Here is a 20,834-nt window from a genome sequence, read left to right on the forward strand (position 1 = left end):
TGAATTATGCGTAGACGGCGGATTCAGTACATGTCTGGAGGCTAAAATTGCATGTCGATATTTCGTATCGATGTATATAAAACGGTCATCGAGATTTATCGGTCAGTAGGTCACATAAAGTATGAATATAACATATCCTTCGAAAGTGCAACAGTTTTATGCTTATACGACGTGTTATTGGCCAAAGCAGGAATATCGGCACATCGCGATTGTCCTAGGAAATTCTCAGGAATGGCGACAGCTCTTTATCCAAAGCTTAAGGCTATGGCTTCTGCCTGCGAGTTTTCCGTCTATAAATTCATTCCAAAGTAGAAACGTAATTTTGTCAATTCGGTTTTGAACTTAGCTATTCTAGATTTTGCATTTGAATGTGTTCAGATTTTGATTATTTTTAGTACTTTAATGTTTTTAGTACTTATTTAGTAGTTTATTGTTTATCACAATTTCGTAATAAATTTAATTTACCTACTAGGTATAATAGGTTTTACTAACTATAAACATACAAATACAAATTATATTTTTATCCTAAGTTCGATTCATAATAATTCCATGCCTAGTCCAATGCCGATTTGATGAAATTGAAGTTCGGTTTCGGACTAAGAATTTAAACACTCCGTGTATGGACTGAGCAGGTAAAAACCGAAGTTTTATGGCTTTGGACTAAGGTTCTCGGCATCCTTGAGAACCGGCTAGGCTAATTACAATGTACCAGCATTTCAGCTTTGGACTATAACACATTGCATATCTGCATATTGCATTAACAGGTACCTAGATGTATAAATAAAACGTGACCTGCAGAAGAGCAGTTACGTCGGTGAACTTGAGCCACAGCTCTATTGATTTCTTTATACTAGAAAAATCTGTATGCAAAATTTGCAAAAGTGAAAATAGGTTAACAGTGCTGGTCTACCGGCAATAAAATAATAGTTATCAATCTAAGATATGTATCAAAGAGACAGCACAAGCAAAGTGAAGGACAAACAGAGGCAGTAGGCTCTATTTCGCATAAGCTAACTTTTACGGTCCATCCGTTAAACTGATTTTAACGTGGTACAGAGGTACTCACCCCGTAGAAGGACAAAGGCAATTTTTTCCCCCAAAAAATCATAGAGTTCATCATAGAGAAGTAGCGAGCATCAACTTCATAGTTTCGAAACAAAAGCCTCCCCATCAATGACATATTTGTAGGATGACTATGACAAAATGATCTAAACGTGAAATGCACGGCGCACGATTCCCATACCGACAATGGGGATGTGAAACAAAAGACAATAACTAAGTAATTACTGCATTATGACCACGATCGGCGGCTAGTGGCTATGCATCTCGTACTTTTCCAATGTTTACGATAAACTGCGGTAGTCATGTCCATGTGTATGGGCACATCAAATATGCTTAACATAAGCTAATAGATTATGCTCAGTTTACCCTTCTAATATAATCTACAGTGGTGTTGAACTCCATACATTCAATAACGTTTTCTACATTTGACTGCCATCATCATCTCAACCCATCATCGACCGGTGATGCGTTGAGATAATAATGGCACTAAGAGCGGGTCTCCTCTTAGAATTAGGAGGGTTTTGGGCCCATAATCCACCAAGTTGGTTAAGTGCGAATTTAGGTACAGATTTCGCTCATCTTTTAGAATACAGTGGAAAACTCTCAGGGTTCTCACGTTCTCACGATGTTTGTTAAAAGAGTGTGTCTACCTAATTACCCGAGATGGAACCGCAGATCTTCTAAATAGAAGGTCGCAATCACAATCTTTAACCACTACTAGGCTATCACCGCTCTCAAATATACGAGTACGTAGTATATAGTATAACCAATTTTCCAACCAACCAACCAATTTTCGCTCCTAGTTTTTATTTTTTAGAAAGTTAGAAGTAGAATAAACGAGTAAGCAAGTGATAACGTAGATGGTATTGTGATTTGTGAGTGAATGGGCGTTAGTAAAACCTCGCTTCTCATAGCGGGTAAGCGCAAGCGGAGCGGAGCGAAGACGTGTTGAGCAACCCAATCAGATTCCACAGAAATGACACAAAAAGTTATCACGTCAGGTCTCATGAGTCTACTGAGCACATCTCCGCTTCAGTGAACAGGTACTTTAGAGAAGATTTAACGTTATCGGATATACCTACCTACACAAATTCTCAAACAATAAGTAATCGTCTACTGGAAATCGGGAACTCTTTACAATGAATAAGTTAAAATGACCTCACTAGCCTAATAAACTTAAATTACCATTATGACGACAATAGGTAGGTTAAGTATAATTTCCTGTTAATTTATATGCGTAAATATGAATTTAATGCTAATATCAATGCGTAATAGAGTATCTAGGTAGGTACTTAATGAATATGAAATTTCTTTGCTTTGTAGAATTTAAACCAATTATTTAACTATAGTTATATTACCTATAGCACGTAAGTATTTTAAGAAATTCTCTCCAAAATCCACTAAGTAGTGGTTAAAAAAATACGAACCTACCTACCTAGTACTTACCTAAGTATCTCAAGAAAGTTGGAAGAACCCAGAGGAAAATGGTAAAACTGAGAAGTTAGAGAGCAGTATGTACCTACCTAGTAGATACGTAGCTAGAATATATGTATGTATGTTGGTGTGAATGAGCTGAATATATCATAGTAAGTAGGCACTGTATACGTCGGTTGTGGAAAATCTAGTTATTTACCGACTTACTTACAGTTATCGTGCTTCGGCTATTGTTTCCTAAAATACCTATATATAATTAGATTTATTAGACCACTTGGGACACCAAGTGTCTATTTTTGGAGAAGGTTGCTAATTTAATATTATTTAGAGGTGGCGTGAGTGGCAACAGAGAGTTTATAAACATATTATGTAATTACATCTGAGGTATGTACCTAAATATCTTGGATCAATAACAGGTAAAATATGTATTAAAGTATGATTTAAGGCCGCGCTTACACAAAAATCAAAAAATTTAAGATTTCAAGCGCTAAATTTTACCATTATAGAAAAAACTTCCACATAATTGAATACATGTTTAAAATAAACCAATTGACTGGGTATTAAATTGGTCTCCTACGTAAGTGTATTGCAATTCGTATAGTACTTATTATAATTATTTAAAACTAGAATATTATGACTCATGACTATGAGTCATTTGGCTGAAAAGTTGCTGAAACCTTCGAAGTTATCAGAGCAAAACAAGGTGAATTCATTCAGCGAACAACTTGCAACTTTAGGCGCGATTCAGTTTACACCTCGCACGTGCCGCAGCGCCGCCGGCCGCCGCACGGAGCCGTGCTGCATCGTCCAAGATCCAGTACCGACAGAAGTTACTTATTTTCTGAGAAACAAAATGTGTACACATATTTGCTGTCTTGTGCTGGCGGCCAATTTAAAGATATTAGTTGCGAAAGATATGTAAAAACATTATTCACTTTTCATAGAGTCTGAGTGCTGATATTCATGTACATGTCTCCTGCGTATTTTAATTTTAAAATTAGTTGTCAGACTACAAGCTAGAATAGATATGAAATTTTTGTAAGTTTTAAAGAAGTGTCTTGCAGTACCTATTGATTGAATTTTGATTATTTAATAGTATTATGAATTATAAAAAATGAGCATTCAGGCTTGTAAGTAATGTATTTACTAGGAGCCTTTAGCAGGTGATGCCTATGACTTGACCGTCGGCACAAGCTAGCAAATATGCATACGTTAAATCTTTACTAATATTATAAAGAGGAAACCTTTGTATTTTTGTATGTTTGTATTGAATAGGCTCAAAAACTACTGGACCGATTTCAAAATTTCTTTTACCATTACTTAGAGGGATTCTTCCGAATCCGTATAGGCTATATTTTATCCCCGTGCGAAGCCGGGGCGGGTCGCTAGTAGTACATAATATTATTATGTATTGTTTCTGAGAAAATAAGTAGATAAGGTCTGGCGCTCCTGGGATCTTGCTTTAATACACTATGCTACACACTCAATATTTAACACGATATATGTTCGCAAGACAAATAAAGTAAAATATATATTGAGCGTGAAGCATGGCTAGTTAGTTAGGTACAAAGCCATCCTAGCAACTTCTTCGACGTCCATCTTGTGCAATATTCAAAAACTACTGACCATTGCAGCAGACAGCCTGACGATACGGCTAGCCGGAGTACGGCGTACGGCCGCATGTCTTGCGGCCTGCCGCAACGGGGCCCGCGTACTCCGGCTAGCCGCCAGTGCGATGTAGCTGTAAGTACTTGTTCACGTTGGAAAGCGCGGGCGCGGCGGCGGGTGCGGGCCCGGAGAAGTGGCGAGTTCGTGTTCACATTAGCCGCCAGGCGTTTGCGCGAGTGTGACGTGTTGTCAGAGATTGTAAACATGGACGACGATCTTTTATTTTTAACCGAAAATTCATATCTAAAGTGGGAGATGTTAAAAATTAGAATTGGTGTGCACGAAATTAATAAAGAAAGAGAACAGTATGGTGAATTTCATACTTTATATAGTAATTTGAGAGAACATCCTTCAAGATTTTTTGGATATACCAGGATGACAGTCAACTGTTTTGATTACATATTGGATTCAATAAGGAGTGAGATTTCAAAAGTAGACACAAATTTTCATAAAAGCATAAAACCCGAAGAAAGACTATTTGTAACTATAAGGTGAGTTTAAAAAAAAAAGAATTTTCGTAGTTAATTATATTTAAAGTTTAATTTCCATAATTTGATGTGTTATATTCGTAACTATTGTAACTATGGTAAGCCTGGGACGTGAAACTATTCATTTCATTCATAACAACTTCTGTAATTTTGTTTCTCGTACGTAATTTTTGCATAGGAGTAAACTCCTTCATGTACGGCAACAGACTTTTAAAAAATAACAGGTCTTCGCAATCTTGTTCTTGCCTTTCGCTGCTTTGCGACAGTTTAATTTGTAATAATTCCAACTTTTTCTTCTCTAATTCCATGAATTCCTGTCTTACATCTTGTGCACATTTACGTTTGGTGCTCGTATATTGTGTACTTGTAGATGAACCAGCTATTGACTGGGGAGTTGGGGACCGTTCATTATTATCACTACAGTTTCCATCAGCAGTTTCATCTAAATTGCCTTCATTTAATTCTGGGGTAACGTCATCTTTTATAAACTGCATCATTTGAAAATATGGCCACATTGAAGTGTTTTGATCAGTTCCAGCATCTCCAGAACGAGAAACCGGAATTTTTTTAAACTCTTTCATAAATTGGTCCCGAATATTCTTCCATTTTTTTCAAAGCCTTTTCTATAAAAATTAAATATTGTTTAGTGTTGATGCCTTATATAATTTTAGTAGGTATATAAAGTAATTAGTATAGATATATTTAAATTTTACGTAATAATTGTATTTTTTTTATATGTTTCAGATATCTTTCCACTGGGTTGGCATTTCGATCTTTGGCTTATAGCTTTCGTTTGGGTGTTAGTACAGTGTCTGAGATTGTTTATAGTACCTGTGAAGCTATTTGGAAAAAAAATTTGAATGTCCACATGCCACTGCCATCTGAAGACCAGCTTAAGCATATTTCTTCAGATTTTGAGAAAATGTGGAACTTTCCTAACTGCATTGGCAGCTTAGATGGTAAACATTGTAGAATTAAACGACCTAAACGATCAGGATCGGCATTTTTTAACTACAAGCATTATTTCTCTATTGTTTTGCAAGCTGTGGCTGATGCGAACAAAAGATTTTTAACTATTGAAGTGGGAGGTAGAGGAAAGCAAAGCGACGGCGGTACATTCAACGCCTCGTCCCTGAACCGGTTACTCGAAAGAGGCGCATTCAATATTCCAGAACCAAGAACATTACCCAATTCTAATATTACAGCTCCATATGTTATAGTAGCCGATGAAGCTTATCCTCTTAAAGAGTATCTTATGCGTCCATATCCACAAAGAACATTGAATCAAGAGAGAGAACATTTTAATAATAGATTGTCAAGAGCGAGAAAAACCGTGGAGTGTGCATTTGGAATTTTATGCAATAAATGGCGAGTTTTGTTAAAACCTATTGAAACTGATGTTAAACATGCACGCCTGATTATCAAAACCGCTTGTTTATTGCATAATATTGTAATTGATATAGATGGTTACAATTTCAATGATGAGTTAACAACTGAAACTCAGCACCAAAGGCGACAAACTGGAAGAAACAACAATCCATCAAATCGAGCTAAACAAATTCGGAGTTTATTCACGAAATATTTTTGGGAGAACAATCGTTTAATATATACGTCGCCATCTTTGTAATATATTTTTGTATCTTTTGTAGTCTGTCATAATATTCCTTTAGAAAAATAAAAAGTTAAAAATAGGTACCCACAATATTTCATTTACTCACCCTCCATTTCAGGAAACAATTCCGCAATTTCCTTCCATAGCTTATTGAGAATATTTCTGTTCATATGATGCCTGTGTTTGCTTTGCCAAATCGGAGTTCTAGCCTGAACAGCACTAATAAACTCTTCTGTATTGAAAGACATGATGGAGACGTGCTACCGTTTCTAGCGACAAGTTCATACTGGTTGAACTTACCTGACGTCGCGAGTGAATCGCGCGCTCCGCCGCTAGTTCGACGTAAACACACACAAACATCTCACGCGTTTGATATTGCCGCGAGCGGCGCGCGCGCGCCAGTCGCTAGCTTGCCCGCTACTTAGACCGCACGTGCGTTTCGTATGTGAACACTTGGATATTACGCCATATGTTTGATATTTCGTGACCGCGCCCGCCACCGCGCCCGCGAGTCAACGTGAATGACTACTAATTCTTTCAAACCCAAGCGCGCGGCACGTCCAGTTCAGGCATGGCTTAATATAAATCATGCCTTATACCTCTTTATAACGTCAGACTTATTTACCAATGAATAATTTGTCTTTGCTTAATGACAGTGTAATACCATTGAATGGCTGTTGTTGTCGAAATTAGCCTCATGACGCAGTCCGAGTTGCGCTGGCGCAGGTGGTGTCTATTTACACAGTTGGATGTTGCCTCACTTTCCTGCCTAACTTAAATAGTTAACTGCACTACTGCGACTTAAGTGATTATATTAAACACGGATTTGTGTCAAACAGTCTGCAGGTTCTGCCAGAAAAGGATGGCATACTGACAGACCAGCCTGCAAGAGGGGGAGGAGAGGATCACTGAGGAAGTCACAGTTCAGATATTTAAATATCTGACGAACCCAGGCTAACTAACCGACCGTCAGAAAACTTATATAATGATAAATAATATGAATATTACAACATTATGACAATTGAAGAATTGAACTCAATTTTTATTGACAATTAGAAAATCCAGAAACAAAATATGCAAAGTCACCGCCCTTATTGCAACAAGTAGATAAATAATAATAGGTAATCTCTTACAGGAAACCCGTGTCGTTGTGGTGAACGGAAATTATGGTACCTATTAAGAATGTTTCAGCCAGATGTAGACAGTAGATGAAATATTATTGCCTATTATTATTATGTTTATTGGATTAGATATGGAAGATGAGAATAGATAGTACAATCTCCATAAATAACAAAACAAAATAGTAAGTTATATCTCCCTATGTACGCCATATTAATAATGTCATAAAAAACATGACAATAATATGCAAATCAGTCAAATTAAAAGAATACAAAAGGACGGAAAAGTTTAACAATGAGCAGTTAGTCGTCAGGAAGCCTGCGTGCTGGCATGCAGTCTCACAGAAAATACCTAACAAATCAAGTCGCTACCTGCGTCAGTATATTATATACAAAAACCGTCAAGTGCGAGTCGGGCTCGCCATATCATCGTACAAGATATACTTAATACTATGTACTTCCCCATGTTTGGCCATTTTTCTAAGTACCTACCCAGTAAAATCAAAAGTGTACCCACTCAATTCATAAGTAACTAATCCCAGGTCCGTAGGTGAACTCCTTCGCAAGTAGGTACCTAGTACCTAGCATCATAGTACCTACCCCCGGTAGTGCACGCAAAATAAGTAGTCTAATTTGAAGTTACAACATGGTGGTTTGTAGGTCGTATATTTGAATAAATATTAAGTATTTATTCAAATAAACTTTTACGTTTGAAATATCAAATGGATCTACCGCGAAAAACGAGCAAGAAAGAGTAAGAAGAACGACAAGAACTAGGTAAAAACAGACTGAAGGCCCGACAGAGATCAGGTTTTTTACAATGCGCAGTCATTCGCCTTGTGTTCAGATTGGACTAGATGTTTTTCGCGCATTGAGTACCTATATCTCGTAGATAGATAGAGTGCTATTATGATAATAATATTATAATATAATTAAAATAAAAAATATATATGCAAACGTCACGTCGCGTCGCCATTTAACATGTATTTTGGATATTAATAATATGTAATTTAGTGTTTCGATAAGATGCGATTTATTAAAAATTAAAGCATTTCGATAAGATGGAGGATAAGAATCAAACAAATGGTTTGTCAGCTCATTCGTTTCGGGGTCAAATGTTAATTACATCGGCAAGCGGAAACCCGCACTGGCGAATACAAAATAACAAACGAAGTATTGTCCAAAGCGGAACTTTGAACGCCATGGTTTGAGGACACGTGCCAGTGACAAAGTCAAGGCATCGCGCATCGTGATGAATATTACCACAGCGACTCACAGCGTACAACCGCGCTCATGGTGGTTAAGACTTCGCAGTGCGATCCAAACAAATGCAATTTGGCTCTAATTTGAACATAAATAAATCAATATTAATGATTTAGAGACGTTCTGGAAGCTAATATCTGTGTATGTTGTTTGCCAAATAATTTTCTCTGAAAATTACTAGGTACTTACGGGCTCAAACATACGATTTTAATCCAAGCATCGATCGTCGCGTCGCGTCGCGTCGTGTCGGGCGGGGGACCGCCAGAAAGAATAGCTAGTAAGTAGGTAGGTTACAGCATCTATACTAATCTACATCTATATCTATATCTGATCTATACTAATAAATAAAATTGAAGTGACTGTTTGAACAGGCTAACCTTCAATTCAATTCAATAATCTTTATTGCGAATTTGGGTTAGTTTACAGATCTTAAAACTACTATTGTTAGGTGCTCCAAATTCTACCTTTCGGTATGCAATAATACAATAACATGTATAACTTCGGAATGGCTGAACCTATTTTGATGGGACTTGCACAGACAAGTAGAGGATTAACTAAGGAGTAACATCTGGGCTACTTTTTTAACCGACTTTAAAAATGGAGTTGTGTTGTTTTACCTATGCACTGATATCTCCGAGATTTCTGAACCGATTTGCGTAATTTTTTTTAATCCATAGAGGAACTTTGCGACATTGTTCCATAAAATATTTGGATTCCAACTCTTCAATCCTGATGCTGCAGGGGATCTGACCAATCCACGCGGGTGAAGCTGCGGGCATCACCTAGTAATTAATAAATAACTAAAGGGGTCCCCTCGATTGGCGACGCTTGGATTAAAATGTTATTATTTAAAAGGGCAATACGATGTGCTTATTATTGTTTTACCTTTCAGAGGGTTTATAGAGGGTCGGGGGATTTTGAAATTTTTATTTAGGTGAATGGTAGATTTTTTGTTCAACTAAAATTTGCCAGCTGATTCTAGTCTATGATAAGTCATCTTTAATTCTTATTATACCTACCTGCTTATCTCATATTCCATATCAATAAAAAATCTGCTACTTGTCAAAAATTGGCAAGTAGTAATATAACTAATAATTCTGCGTGTTTACCAGAATAACAAATGAAATATTCGAATCAAAATTCAGGATACATCGCGGAAGGGGAAATGATGTTTACGGTGTTTACGATGTTCATCCACAGTATCCTGATCTCATCTACGTTTATAATATACCTACTACCTACATTGTTAGAGGAACGTATTGTCTCCAGCGCAGCGTGCACTCAGATAATATCTAAATAAGTAGGTAGGTACCATCTGACGTGGTAGGTATTATTTGCGATTTTTACGCACAGCAATAACTAATCTCAACCATTTATAATCCAATTTTTGAAGGCGTATTTTTTTGAGTTTAATTAATTAAATTTTATAAAAGAGCCAAAAGAAACATTTTTTTAAATTTCGTTTTCATTGATTTTAATAGTGCTTAAGGTTTTTTCGTATGAAACTACCTACTTTAATAAATGAATAATAATAATTGCCGAAAAATCTTCATTTTTTTCATTAAAAGTAGGTAAGTATATTTTTTGCTCCATTTAATAAACTGGCTCTTTCATGCCACTTCTCCCCTACTTACCAGAGTGAACTATACAGTAGGTAGGTACTTACATTGATAGATGACAGTCAGTCAGTTTCTATGGGTTAGCAAACTATATTATTACCAACCGCCCTCATCTAACTAAATAGCTGTTAGCAGCAAAAAATTGTTTTTGAGTTTTCGCCAAAAAATGTTGGAATTTTAAAAAATTATGTTTGTAAAAGTTTCGTAAGACCAAGGGTTTTAGTTAGGTTTTCGTTTCGTCGTTCGTTATAGTTACGGTACGTGGCAAACTTTTTAAAAGCACCAGATTTTCTTAAATCCCATATTTTTGGCGATGTAAACTCTTGAAAGATGATGACTCTCTTTTTTGATGTTATCGCTTTTTAGTTAAAGGACGGCGGATTAGCTAATCTATCTTTACCTATTCATAGATAGGTATGCATCGATGAATTATGGATTAGCCTTGTCCATATAAATTGTAATTCCGTCTACAACAAGTGTAAATTAAAAATTTATAACACCCCCGACAAGTGAAGTTTACAGTAATAACTAGAAAAGAGCTGATAACTTTCAAACGGCTGAACCGATTTTCTTGGATTATAGCTAAGAACACTCTCGATCAAGCCACCTTTCAAACAAAAATACTAAATTAAAATCGGTTCATTAGTTTAGGAGCTACGATGCCACAGACAGATACACAGATACACAGATACACACGTCAAACTTATAACACCCCTCTTTTTTGGTCGGGAGTTAAAAATGAACGCGCTTGAATATTATGTCACTGAACACCGCGCGCCGCCCGCGATATATTTATTATATGCCTTGACGCGAGCGTCAACCAATCACGTTCGAGGAGCGTTAAAAAAAACAAAAACGGAATGGAGCTTTTTTGTACATTTCGTCAAAATTTTATACGGATGGGCCGCGAAAACGTAACAGACAGACATACACACTTGCATTTAAAATATTATTAGTGCGGATGAGCGTATAATGGATATAAATCAAAGAATTTTCAATTATTATTATACATATTATGCAACGGATAGGTACACGTACAAACATTGTTAGGGTTCCGTACCTCAAAAGGAAAAAGGAACCCTAATAGGTCCTCTTTGTTGTCTGTCCAAAATACAGGAATCCTTACATACCTAGGACTACATATGTATATACATAGTTTTGCATCTATCACCTTCTGTGTAGGTATATTGGCTTAGCGCTGGCTGTTACGAAATATAGCGCATCTTCGCAAGGCTATAAGGTGCGTCACATTTCAATTATTCAAAACTTGTTTCGACATTTTCAGGCTTAAATTTATTGACTGGGATACTACTCTAATAAATATTTATCTGTTTTCTTGTCCCTCAAAACGTCTTCATAGTGCCTGCTTGCTTGGAATAGCTACCTATTTATTAGCTATATTTTTGTGTTGTCATAATTATATAATTTATTAAAAAAATTCGTCCTGAAATCAATACATACTTTTTTCCAAAAGTTTTGTAGTAAATGAATAGCAGCTAGGTGTACTATCGAATGTTAAAATAGCTTAACAAGGCTCTCTCCGTCACTCGTTTCATACAATCGTAGTTCCAATTTCATTTGAATATTAATCAACCAAAGTCCATGAAATTTTGCAGACATATTCTAGAAACTAATGGTGAAAGATGGAAAAATAGAAAGGGGTGGTGAACATTTATATGGAACCACCTTTACAGGTGGTCCCATATAAATTTCGTGAAGATCTCATGAATATCTTCGGAGATGGAGAACAGAACTCCTCAATAAATAAGAGCAAATTGCTCGCGATCAATGTAATAGCTTAGTAAACAGAAGGTTTTTAACTAGGCATAGCTTATTTTATTACAGTGGGGCCATTAAAAATTGTGAAATAAAAATTTTTCGAGCTTCACACTTAGATTTCTAGTTTATTTTATTATGCTCGCTCGACTTTATACATACACGACTTTATACAAGCTTCATACATACATTACACGTGTAGCAACAAAAAATATTTTTTACTTTTTAGTGTTTGTGGTTTTTAAAGTCGGTTTTACTTTTTTTTGATTTTTTTTTAAAAGGTACATTAGCATACAGGAAGAATACAGGAAACCTGACCAATAAAGCTCTAGCATCTAGCTCTTAGAGCTTTTCAAAAAACTGATGATTTTGAAATACAATATTTTGTGGAATAGGTGAAACGAAATGGAATAGAATTGAGTAGAATCTTTGTTAGAAATGTAATCTAAAATCCGCATGCATTCATTTGTGCTTGTAATAAATAGGTTTTTGCAGATTCTCTACTCCTCGTGTAAAGATGACTTCGCTGATAAACCATGTATCGCTCTTTTAAATGGCATTATTATGTAAAATGCTTTATCTCCAACGTCATATTTCGTAATAAATTTTTTGCTGTCGTTTTTCAAAAGAAAACGAGTATTTATTCATCCAAGAAGAAAACATGAAATGCGTTCGTAATTCGTATATAATTTTATTTTGATTGTATAATAAGACACTTGTGTAGCGTCTTTCAAAATATGTGGTTACGCAACCGATGGGAGGCGGTGACTTGCTTATTATCTACATATACATTATCATACTAGCGTGTCTGTATGTCTGTAAGCTAGTCTCAAAAATTACTCAACAGACTATTAAGTTTCGATAAGTTAAGATAGATCCCTCGGTATTAATATCTAAATTAGTAACTAGGCATAGGTATCTGATACTATCACAGCTACCTAAATAAGTAACTAGGCAGGTACTATCATAGTATCGTATCACAAGTCAGGTGGCTATTGGCTATTGAAAGAAGTTTGAATTTTCTGATATCCTTTTTAGGGTTCCGTAGCCAAATGGCAAAAAACGGAACCTTTATGGATTCGTCATGTCTGTCTGTCTGTCCGTCCGTATGTCACAACCACTTTTTTCCGAAACTATAAGAAGAACTATACTGTTGAAACTTGGTAAGTAGATGTATTCTGTGAACCGCATCATCAAATTTATCTATGGATAGGTCTTCAAAAATGATATTGAGGTTTTTAATATCATTTTTTTTCTAAACTGAATAGTTAGTGCGAGAGACACTTCCAAAGTGGTAAAATGTGTCCCCCCCCCCCTGTAACTTCTAAAATAAGAGAATGATAAAATTAAAAAAAAATGTGTTGTACATTACGATGCAAACTTCCACCGAAGATTGGTTTGAACGAGCTCTAGTAAGTAGGTTTTTTTTAATAAAACTTAATTTTAAAAAATACACTATTATTAAAACATCGATCAAAGTTACAACGAACCACAAGAACTTTTCTTAATGATGTTACTTGCTGCTACGGAACCCTTCATGGGCGAGTCCGACTCGCACTTGGCCGCTTTTACACTATGATGTTAAGTACGTGTTAAGTAGTAGTAACTGGTTTGTATGCGTGAACTTTATAAGCAAGTAGGCAGTAAACGCCCACGTTAGATACATAGATAACTTATCGATAATGCATTCTACTTACGTCATAGATGTGTCTACAGCCTACGCCGTCAGACTGATAATAATAATAATTAATCAAGTGAAATCATATACGGAACGTGCCTTCATCTCTATATTGTTTACAGCCCTATTACCTACCGACTACTTGTTCCGCAACATATTTTTATACATTATACATCGATGATTATTATTGATTACATAATAATATCTGCTGCGCTACACCTCTTATATACCACCATTTAGCTCACTGAACGAAAATGTGGCTTTTTCTAAATATATCTATAATAGGAAAAGGAAAGGATTGGGCTGTTTGGCATGCAAATACTGTAAATATAAGTAAATGGACAAATAAGATCCGCTATGAAAGGATTTTTGAAAATGTTTGAAAATGTAAGCGGTTTAAATAGGGGTTTGAAATTTGTATAGTCCACGCGGACGAAGCCGCGGGCATAAGCTAGTACTCTATAATAATGATCGCATTAAAATGTAAATTAGAACATGTGGCGATATAATTGGTAGATTTGTAGAGCGAACTGCCCTGCATCCTAACTCTCTCTCCTGAAATAAAATACTTAAATTGCCTACTAAGCAATAAAGATGTTTTAATAAATAATAATTTTTGAATAAATAAATAAAAATCAGCGGTGAGAGCTTTGTTTGGGGAGCCCATTAGGCGATCGATCATAATTCTTAAAATATCGCTTTGTGAGTATGTAAGAATAAATGTTACTTATTAAGGATATTAGAAAATAATGTAAATTATTATTGAATTTAACTGAATTATTATACATATCAGTTTCAATGATGGTACATGTTACCATCATGTTACAAACTTAGCTGCAGATAAGGTTAGGTTTAAAGAAAACAAGGAAGCGTCAGCGATATGACCATGACTTCCGGAGTATTATGCACTGTGAAGTGAAATAAAATACAGGCATTGAGACGCGCTGGTATATAGATACCTATATATATATTCTAAAAGGTAATAAGTACCTAATGATACAATGTGTGGCAGCGTATAATAAATAATTATGCTTCGCAGCTTCTTTCTTTGCGATTTGGTTTACATATTGTAGAACGCGTCCCACGCATCAGCCTAGCACGGATTTTTAGATCTTTTTTGACTTTGAAATTGGCAACACTGCCTACCCGCATCCAATCCCCCACTAGCGCCCTCCCACCACAGCTCGGACCATTTCACGACCGGCTTGTCATTACGTGTTTCCGTGCCGAAGCCTACGCACGTCACAGAAACCCGCGCGAAATATTATTAAAATCATCGTTCTGAACATGGGGAAGAAGAGGAAAAATGAGGACCCAGAGGAAAGAATTAGGAGAAAAATAAGGAGGCTAAATGAAAAACGCCAGAGAAAACGAGAACACAAATCGTAAGTAGAATCCATTTTATTAAAATTAAACCAATACAAAAATATAACTTTAAAGAAGACTTCGTTCTTTCAAATATTCATAATAAATACCTAGATTGTATACATCAAGCTTACCACAATGATGCGTATTTGCCAAATTCTGGGCTCTTACCGTCAAACAAAAATAAATAGCGAATAGCTATATTGTGGGCTATTTCAATTTTATTTTAACCAGTGGTAGATGCTTTTGGCGATTTAAAAGAATCTTTTTAAAGTCTAATTGAATAGAAATATTTGAGTTTTAATTTAAATTTGAATTTTCATTCTTTCAAATATTCATGATGAATAGCTGGAGTTTATTCATCAAGCTTACCACATTGATGCGTAATTGCCAAATTCTGGGCTCTTACCGTCAAAACAAAAATAAATAACGAATAGCTAAATTGTGGGCTATTTCAATTTTATTTTAACCAGTGGTAGATGCTTTTGGCGATTTAAAAGAACTTTTAAAAGTCTAATTGACTAGAAATATTTTGAGTTTTAATTTAAAGAATTTTTATTCTTTCAAATATTCATGATAAATAGCTGCAGTTTATTTGATGGATAATTATCACATTGATGCGTAATTGCCGAATTCTAGGCTCTTACCGTCAAAACAAAAATAAATAGCGGATAGCTAAATTGTGGGCTATTTCAATTTTATTCTTTCAAATATTCATGATGAATACAGGGATCTTATCCATCAAGTTTACCACAGTGATGCGTATTTGCCAAATTCTGGGCTCTTACCATCAAAACAAAAATAAATAGCGAATAGCTAAATTGTGGGCTATTTCAATTCTATTTTCATTCTTTCAAATATTCATGATGAATACAGGGATTTTATCCATCAAGCTTACCACAGTGATGCGTATTTGCCAAATTCCTGGGCTCTTACCGTCACGATGCGTATTTGCCAAATTCTGGGCTCTTACCGTCAAAACAAAAATAAATTACGAATAGCTAAAAATTGTGGGCTATTTCAATTTTATTTTAACCAGTGGTAGATACTTTCGACGATTCAAAAGAACTTGTAAAAGTCTAATTGAATAAAAATGTTTTGAATTTGATTTAAATTTGAATATTCATTCTTTCAAATATTTATGATGAATACCTGGTTTTTAACCATCAAGCTTACCACATTGATGCGTAATTGCCAAATTTTGGGCTCTTACCGTCAAAACAAAAATAAAATAGCGAATAGCTAAATTGAGGGCTATTTCAATTTTGTTTTCATTCATTCAAATATTCATGATGAATATAGCGACGATGCTTCTCTACTTCACGTGCTGGTTGCACGTGAAGTAGAAGTCAAACCCGGTTACTGAAATTATGTCACTCGAAAATTGACAAAATTTTACCTCCAATTTTGAACTGAGAGGCTAAAAGCAGTCCTAACGGAACCCTTTGTAAAATGTAATTATGTAATTGCACAAACAACTCGGTAACCTTAACTGCCTTAACTCCAGCACTAGAAATCATAATATACGAAGGTTTAAACCAAGAGCAATAGCGAACGACGCCTGCCGAATCTTATGTGATATGCACCATAACGAAGCAGGAAAAAATTCGTGGTGTCTTCTATAGACACTCTTGAAAACTCATATACTAACAAGTATATATTCGGCGATAATGTGTCGGAAAAATCAAACAAGATATAGGGAAGAGTCGGCTAGTTCCGCGCCAGTACCAGCAGCAGAGCAGCCGGCCCCTCCGCGCCGCGGCACCCGAGCGCTCGCCGCCGCCGTCGCGTCGCCGCCGCGCCGCATGCGCTCACAGCCGCCGCTAGTGCTACACGAGGTATCGTACGCATGACGTTTACGTCCTTTCTCACATGAATGATCATGTATTTATTACAAGTGATCTAATTGTTTTATAATGGATCGAAGGCTACATTATTCCTTTTATAAGCACGCCTATCCAAAAATAGCAATCCCAGTGATTGTTGCCCAAAATCACCTCACAAGTCTTTAGGTTTTCAAAAACCATTAAACAAATTACTCGAAATAGGAGCGATTCGTAGATGACGAATCACAACTCTCAGTTCTAGATAAGAACTATTATAGTATATTTTAGTATTTAAACCTTATAAACCTATTTAGGTTTATTAAAAGTAGTAATTTTAAAATAGAGGATTATCGCACTGCATCAAAATTAATTACAACAAATTGTCACTTGGCTTAAATCAGCCTAAAAGATGCATGTTTTTTAATATAACTATATCACAGCGAAAATATTTACGTTTTAAATGTCGTGAGCATTCTGACATGATACTTAAAACTTCTTGATGATAAGAAAATTAAAATTAATTATTATTATTATTTTTTGAAAAGATATTCACACAATCGAAACGCAAACTTCGTGATTTTGCTAGATTGTTTGAACCGTTAATTTCAGCTTATCCTGGAGTCCAATATTCGTGGGTTATTATACGAAAATGTTCAAACGTCACAAGTATCATTGCTTACTAAATAACCCGAGTTACGAACAAAAACATTCACCGCCTTAGCAATTTGAAATAGTTAAATTTGAGTTTGAGGATTTGAGAAAGCTAAATAGTATCAACAGTGCATTTTCACCTTTAATTAATTGATAATTAAACATTCGGACGCATGCTTAACTGGAGTACTTTTTATTATAATAATGTATAGTGTAGCTACAGTGTAGCGTCCGGTCGTAAGAAGAAAGACTCCTGTTTACATATAAACGAGTTAGAATTAAAGGCAGTTTTCCTAGCTTTGAAGGTATTTGCAAATGATCTTTGTAACGTAGACAATCCTTTTAAGGATTGATAGTACAGCAGTTATTTTCTACGTAAATTGTACGGGGGAAGCGCGCAGTACCCGTAATTCTTATGTATTTACATCTTTATTATTAATTAAAGATAATACCTAAGCTAATATTTTGTCGAGAAAATCTTTCCAGGACACCGAATGGGAATTAACCAGGAATTAACTGACTATGCTTTTAAAACGTTGACTCAAGTGTTTGACAGTTTTGAAATAGATTTGTTCGCTAGTCGTTGCAATGCAAAATGTGAGACTCACATAGAAAATCAATCCTGATGCATGTACTGTTGATTCCTCTACGGTGTCCTAAAAACATTTGTACTATTATGCGTTTCCACCATTTATTTTAATTTTAAAAATGATAAGAAAAATAATAACTTAAAACCGATAAAAATAATAACTAGCCATCGCAAGCCTAGTTTCCTTTGTTTACAAGATCGGTCTGCTCACCATGTACCTATGTATACTTTCATCCTAACGTTAATCTTTTAACCTTTCAGAAAACCTCATAATCTTCACATAACAATCCACTTAGTCACCGTGAAATTATGCGACAAAAATATCTGAAAATGTCGGTACCAGCAATAATTGTTGATCTTGTGATTAATTCACATTCTGACCATTACGTACAGACAATACGATACACGTATTAGGTCCTAGATAGAATATCGTAAACAAAATGATTATCATTATAGTCATAAAAATGTTATTGTGATTTTAGATTTTCTTACAAAAATATTTGATAAGAGTACAAAAAAAAAAATGGAACTGTAAATTTGTACTTATCTGCCTTGTTATTGGGTTTTCCTAATATGTTAGATGACTATCAAATTAGGAAGTTTATGAAGGGAGTTGCAGGTCAAGCCCAACTCAACCAAGGTATAATATAACATGGGATACTGACACTGTTCCTAGTTACTTATCTGAACAATGGCCACATGAGAACTTCAACTTGGGAAATCTTTCAAAAAAAGACCCTTACTTTGTTGGCTTTAATGACTGCTTACTCATAGAGTGCTTACTTTTTCACTGATAAAAATAAGTAACGTCAATAGGCTGAAGTAGATTACTATTAAAATTTCAGATTTGATAACGACCTCTTGACCTAATTCATCTCAATTCTCAACCCTTTTTTGAAATTACCTTTCTTTAGTGAAAATTTTATATATATTCAGATACATGTTTAAAGTAGTATATTAATAAAACAAATTCTATTCGTGAAACTAATAATGATTAGTTGTTTATATTAGTTACAAAGGGCCTTCCAAAAAGTTATCATCCCAATGATTGAGTCATTGGATAACAATTCATAAAAGTGTTATTGATATGACAAAATTTAGTGCTCACATAACACGCCATGCATCCACATCTGGAGCCAGCAGAGCAGGTGTCAACAATGATAAGACTGCTGATTACAGCCAGTTATCGGCTACTTTCGCTAAATTTTATAAAAGAGAGATAAAGATACTTAGTTAACGATAACTTTTGTTGATTTATTAAATTTATTATTATTTATTATATTTAACATGCCGATTTATTATGTAGATAGTAGGTATATGTATAAGATCACAAATGTATTGTATAAGTATATACCTACTCAATTAAAAAAGTTGATTCAACAAGCTATAATATACCATAATCTATTATGTTTTTAATGTAAATTTTTATTTGTAATATTCACAAATACTTACGTAATCTATTTATTTTCCAAATAGGTTACTCATTTTATATTTGTTAGCTCTGAACATCTACAATATGTAAACCAAATCGCAAAGAAAGAAGCTGCGAAGCATAATTAAAAATCAAACGAACTTACCAAGTGAAGTTCGATTGTAATTATGCGAGCAGCTTCTTTCGACGCGATTTATACACACCCTCCCTAATTTTATTATTTTCATAAAGTACACAAAAGTACACCCTACCCTAATTTATATATATATACATACATATATAAACAAATATAAAATGTATCTATCTATAACTATCAACTAAAATGACAAGCCGGTCGTGAAATGGTCCGAGCTGTGGTGGGAGGGCGCTAGTGGGGGATTGGATGCGGGTAGGCAGTGTTGCCAATTTCAAAGTCAAAAAAGATCTAAAAATCCGTGCTAGGCTGATGCGTGGGACGCGTTCTACAATATGTAAACCAAATCGCGTCGAAAGAAGCTGCTCGCATAATTACAATCGAACTTCACTTGGTAAGTTCGTTTGATTTTTAATAATAAAAGGCTGCTCACATTTTTACAGTATATAATAATATTACATGGGTCGTATTTACATTTGGAACTGTGGTGGAAAACGAGGGCTGGAGCTTGATGCCCGACCGAGCTGTTTCGGTCTTGATATCTCTGAGGCGAATGTGGTGCCCGGAGTGCGCCAAGGCCAGCAGGATCTTCGAATCGTTCCGAATTCAAATGGTGTTCTAAGTGGCAGCTGCAAAGTGCAATGTTTTCTTCGCAGCTGCCAGCATAAGAAGTGACCGCACGCCTCTACAAATAGGATAGTTTGCGAAGCGGAGAAAATGTAGGTAGGTAGGTCATCATGGTCAACCCACTACTGAGCACAGGTCTCCTCTCTAAAGAGAAGGGTTTAGACCATAGTCTGAAGCGTTGGCCCAGTTCGGATTGCCAGACTTCACACCTTTGAGAACATTACTGAAAACTCTCAGGCATGCAGGTTTCCTCGCGATGTTTACCATCACCGTTAAAGCAAGTGATATTTTAACCGACTTCAAAAAAAGGAAAGGTTCTCAATTCGACGGCATGTTTTTATTTGTATGTTTGTTACGCGATTACTCCATCAAATATAAACCGATTTTGATAATTTTTTTTTGATAGGTAGGTGATACTTCCGAGGTCTCATTTTAGTTTGGTGAAGATCTGATGACTATCGGATCTTCACCAAACTAAAATCTAAACTAAAAT

At 35.5% G+C, this 20,834-nt stretch overlaps 2 protein-coding genes across 5 annotated transcripts in view; one reads left to right on the forward strand and one right to left on the reverse strand.

Annotated features, from left to right (window-relative positions):
* The window catches only part of LOC123879373 (inositol-trisphosphate 3-kinase homolog), a 67,832-nt gene that overhangs the window by 5,830 nt on the left and 41,168 nt on the right, over nucleotides 1-20,834 (reverse strand). The window lies entirely within an intron of this gene.
* Nucleotides 4,243-6,347, forward strand: LOC123879398 (protein ALP1-like). Of its 2 annotated transcripts, XM_045927087.1 has the most exons (3): nucleotides 4,243-4,655; nucleotides 5,397-5,921; nucleotides 5,967-6,347. In XM_045927087.1, the coding sequence occupies exons 1-3, from the start codon at nucleotides 4,369-4,371 to the stop codon at nucleotides 6,277-6,279; spliced, it is 1,125 nt and encodes a 374-aa protein (XP_045783043.1). In that variant the 5' UTR covers nucleotides 4,243-4,368; the 3' UTR covers nucleotides 6,280-6,347. The 2 variants fall into 2 exon arrangements, with proteins under 2 accessions (XP_045783043.1, XP_045783033.1); XM_045927077.1 differs by having other exon boundaries at nucleotides 5,397-6,347.

Source organism: Maniola jurtina, chromosome 3 (assembly GCF_905333055.1).
Source record: "Maniola jurtina chromosome 3, ilManJurt1.1, whole genome shotgun sequence".
NCBI lineage: Eukaryota > Metazoa > Arthropoda > Insecta > Lepidoptera > Nymphalidae > Maniola > Maniola jurtina.

Excerpts from the sequence above, each read along its gene's own strand:
- LOC123879398 (XM_045927077.1), top strand. The coding sequence starts at position 4,369 with ATGGACGACGATCTTTTATTTTTAACCGAAAATTCATATCTAAAGTGG. Across the intron at positions 4,656-5,396 it reads AGACTATTTGTAACTATAAG|ATATCTTTCCACTGGGTTGG; the intron begins GTGAGTTTAAAA and ends TATATGTTTCAG.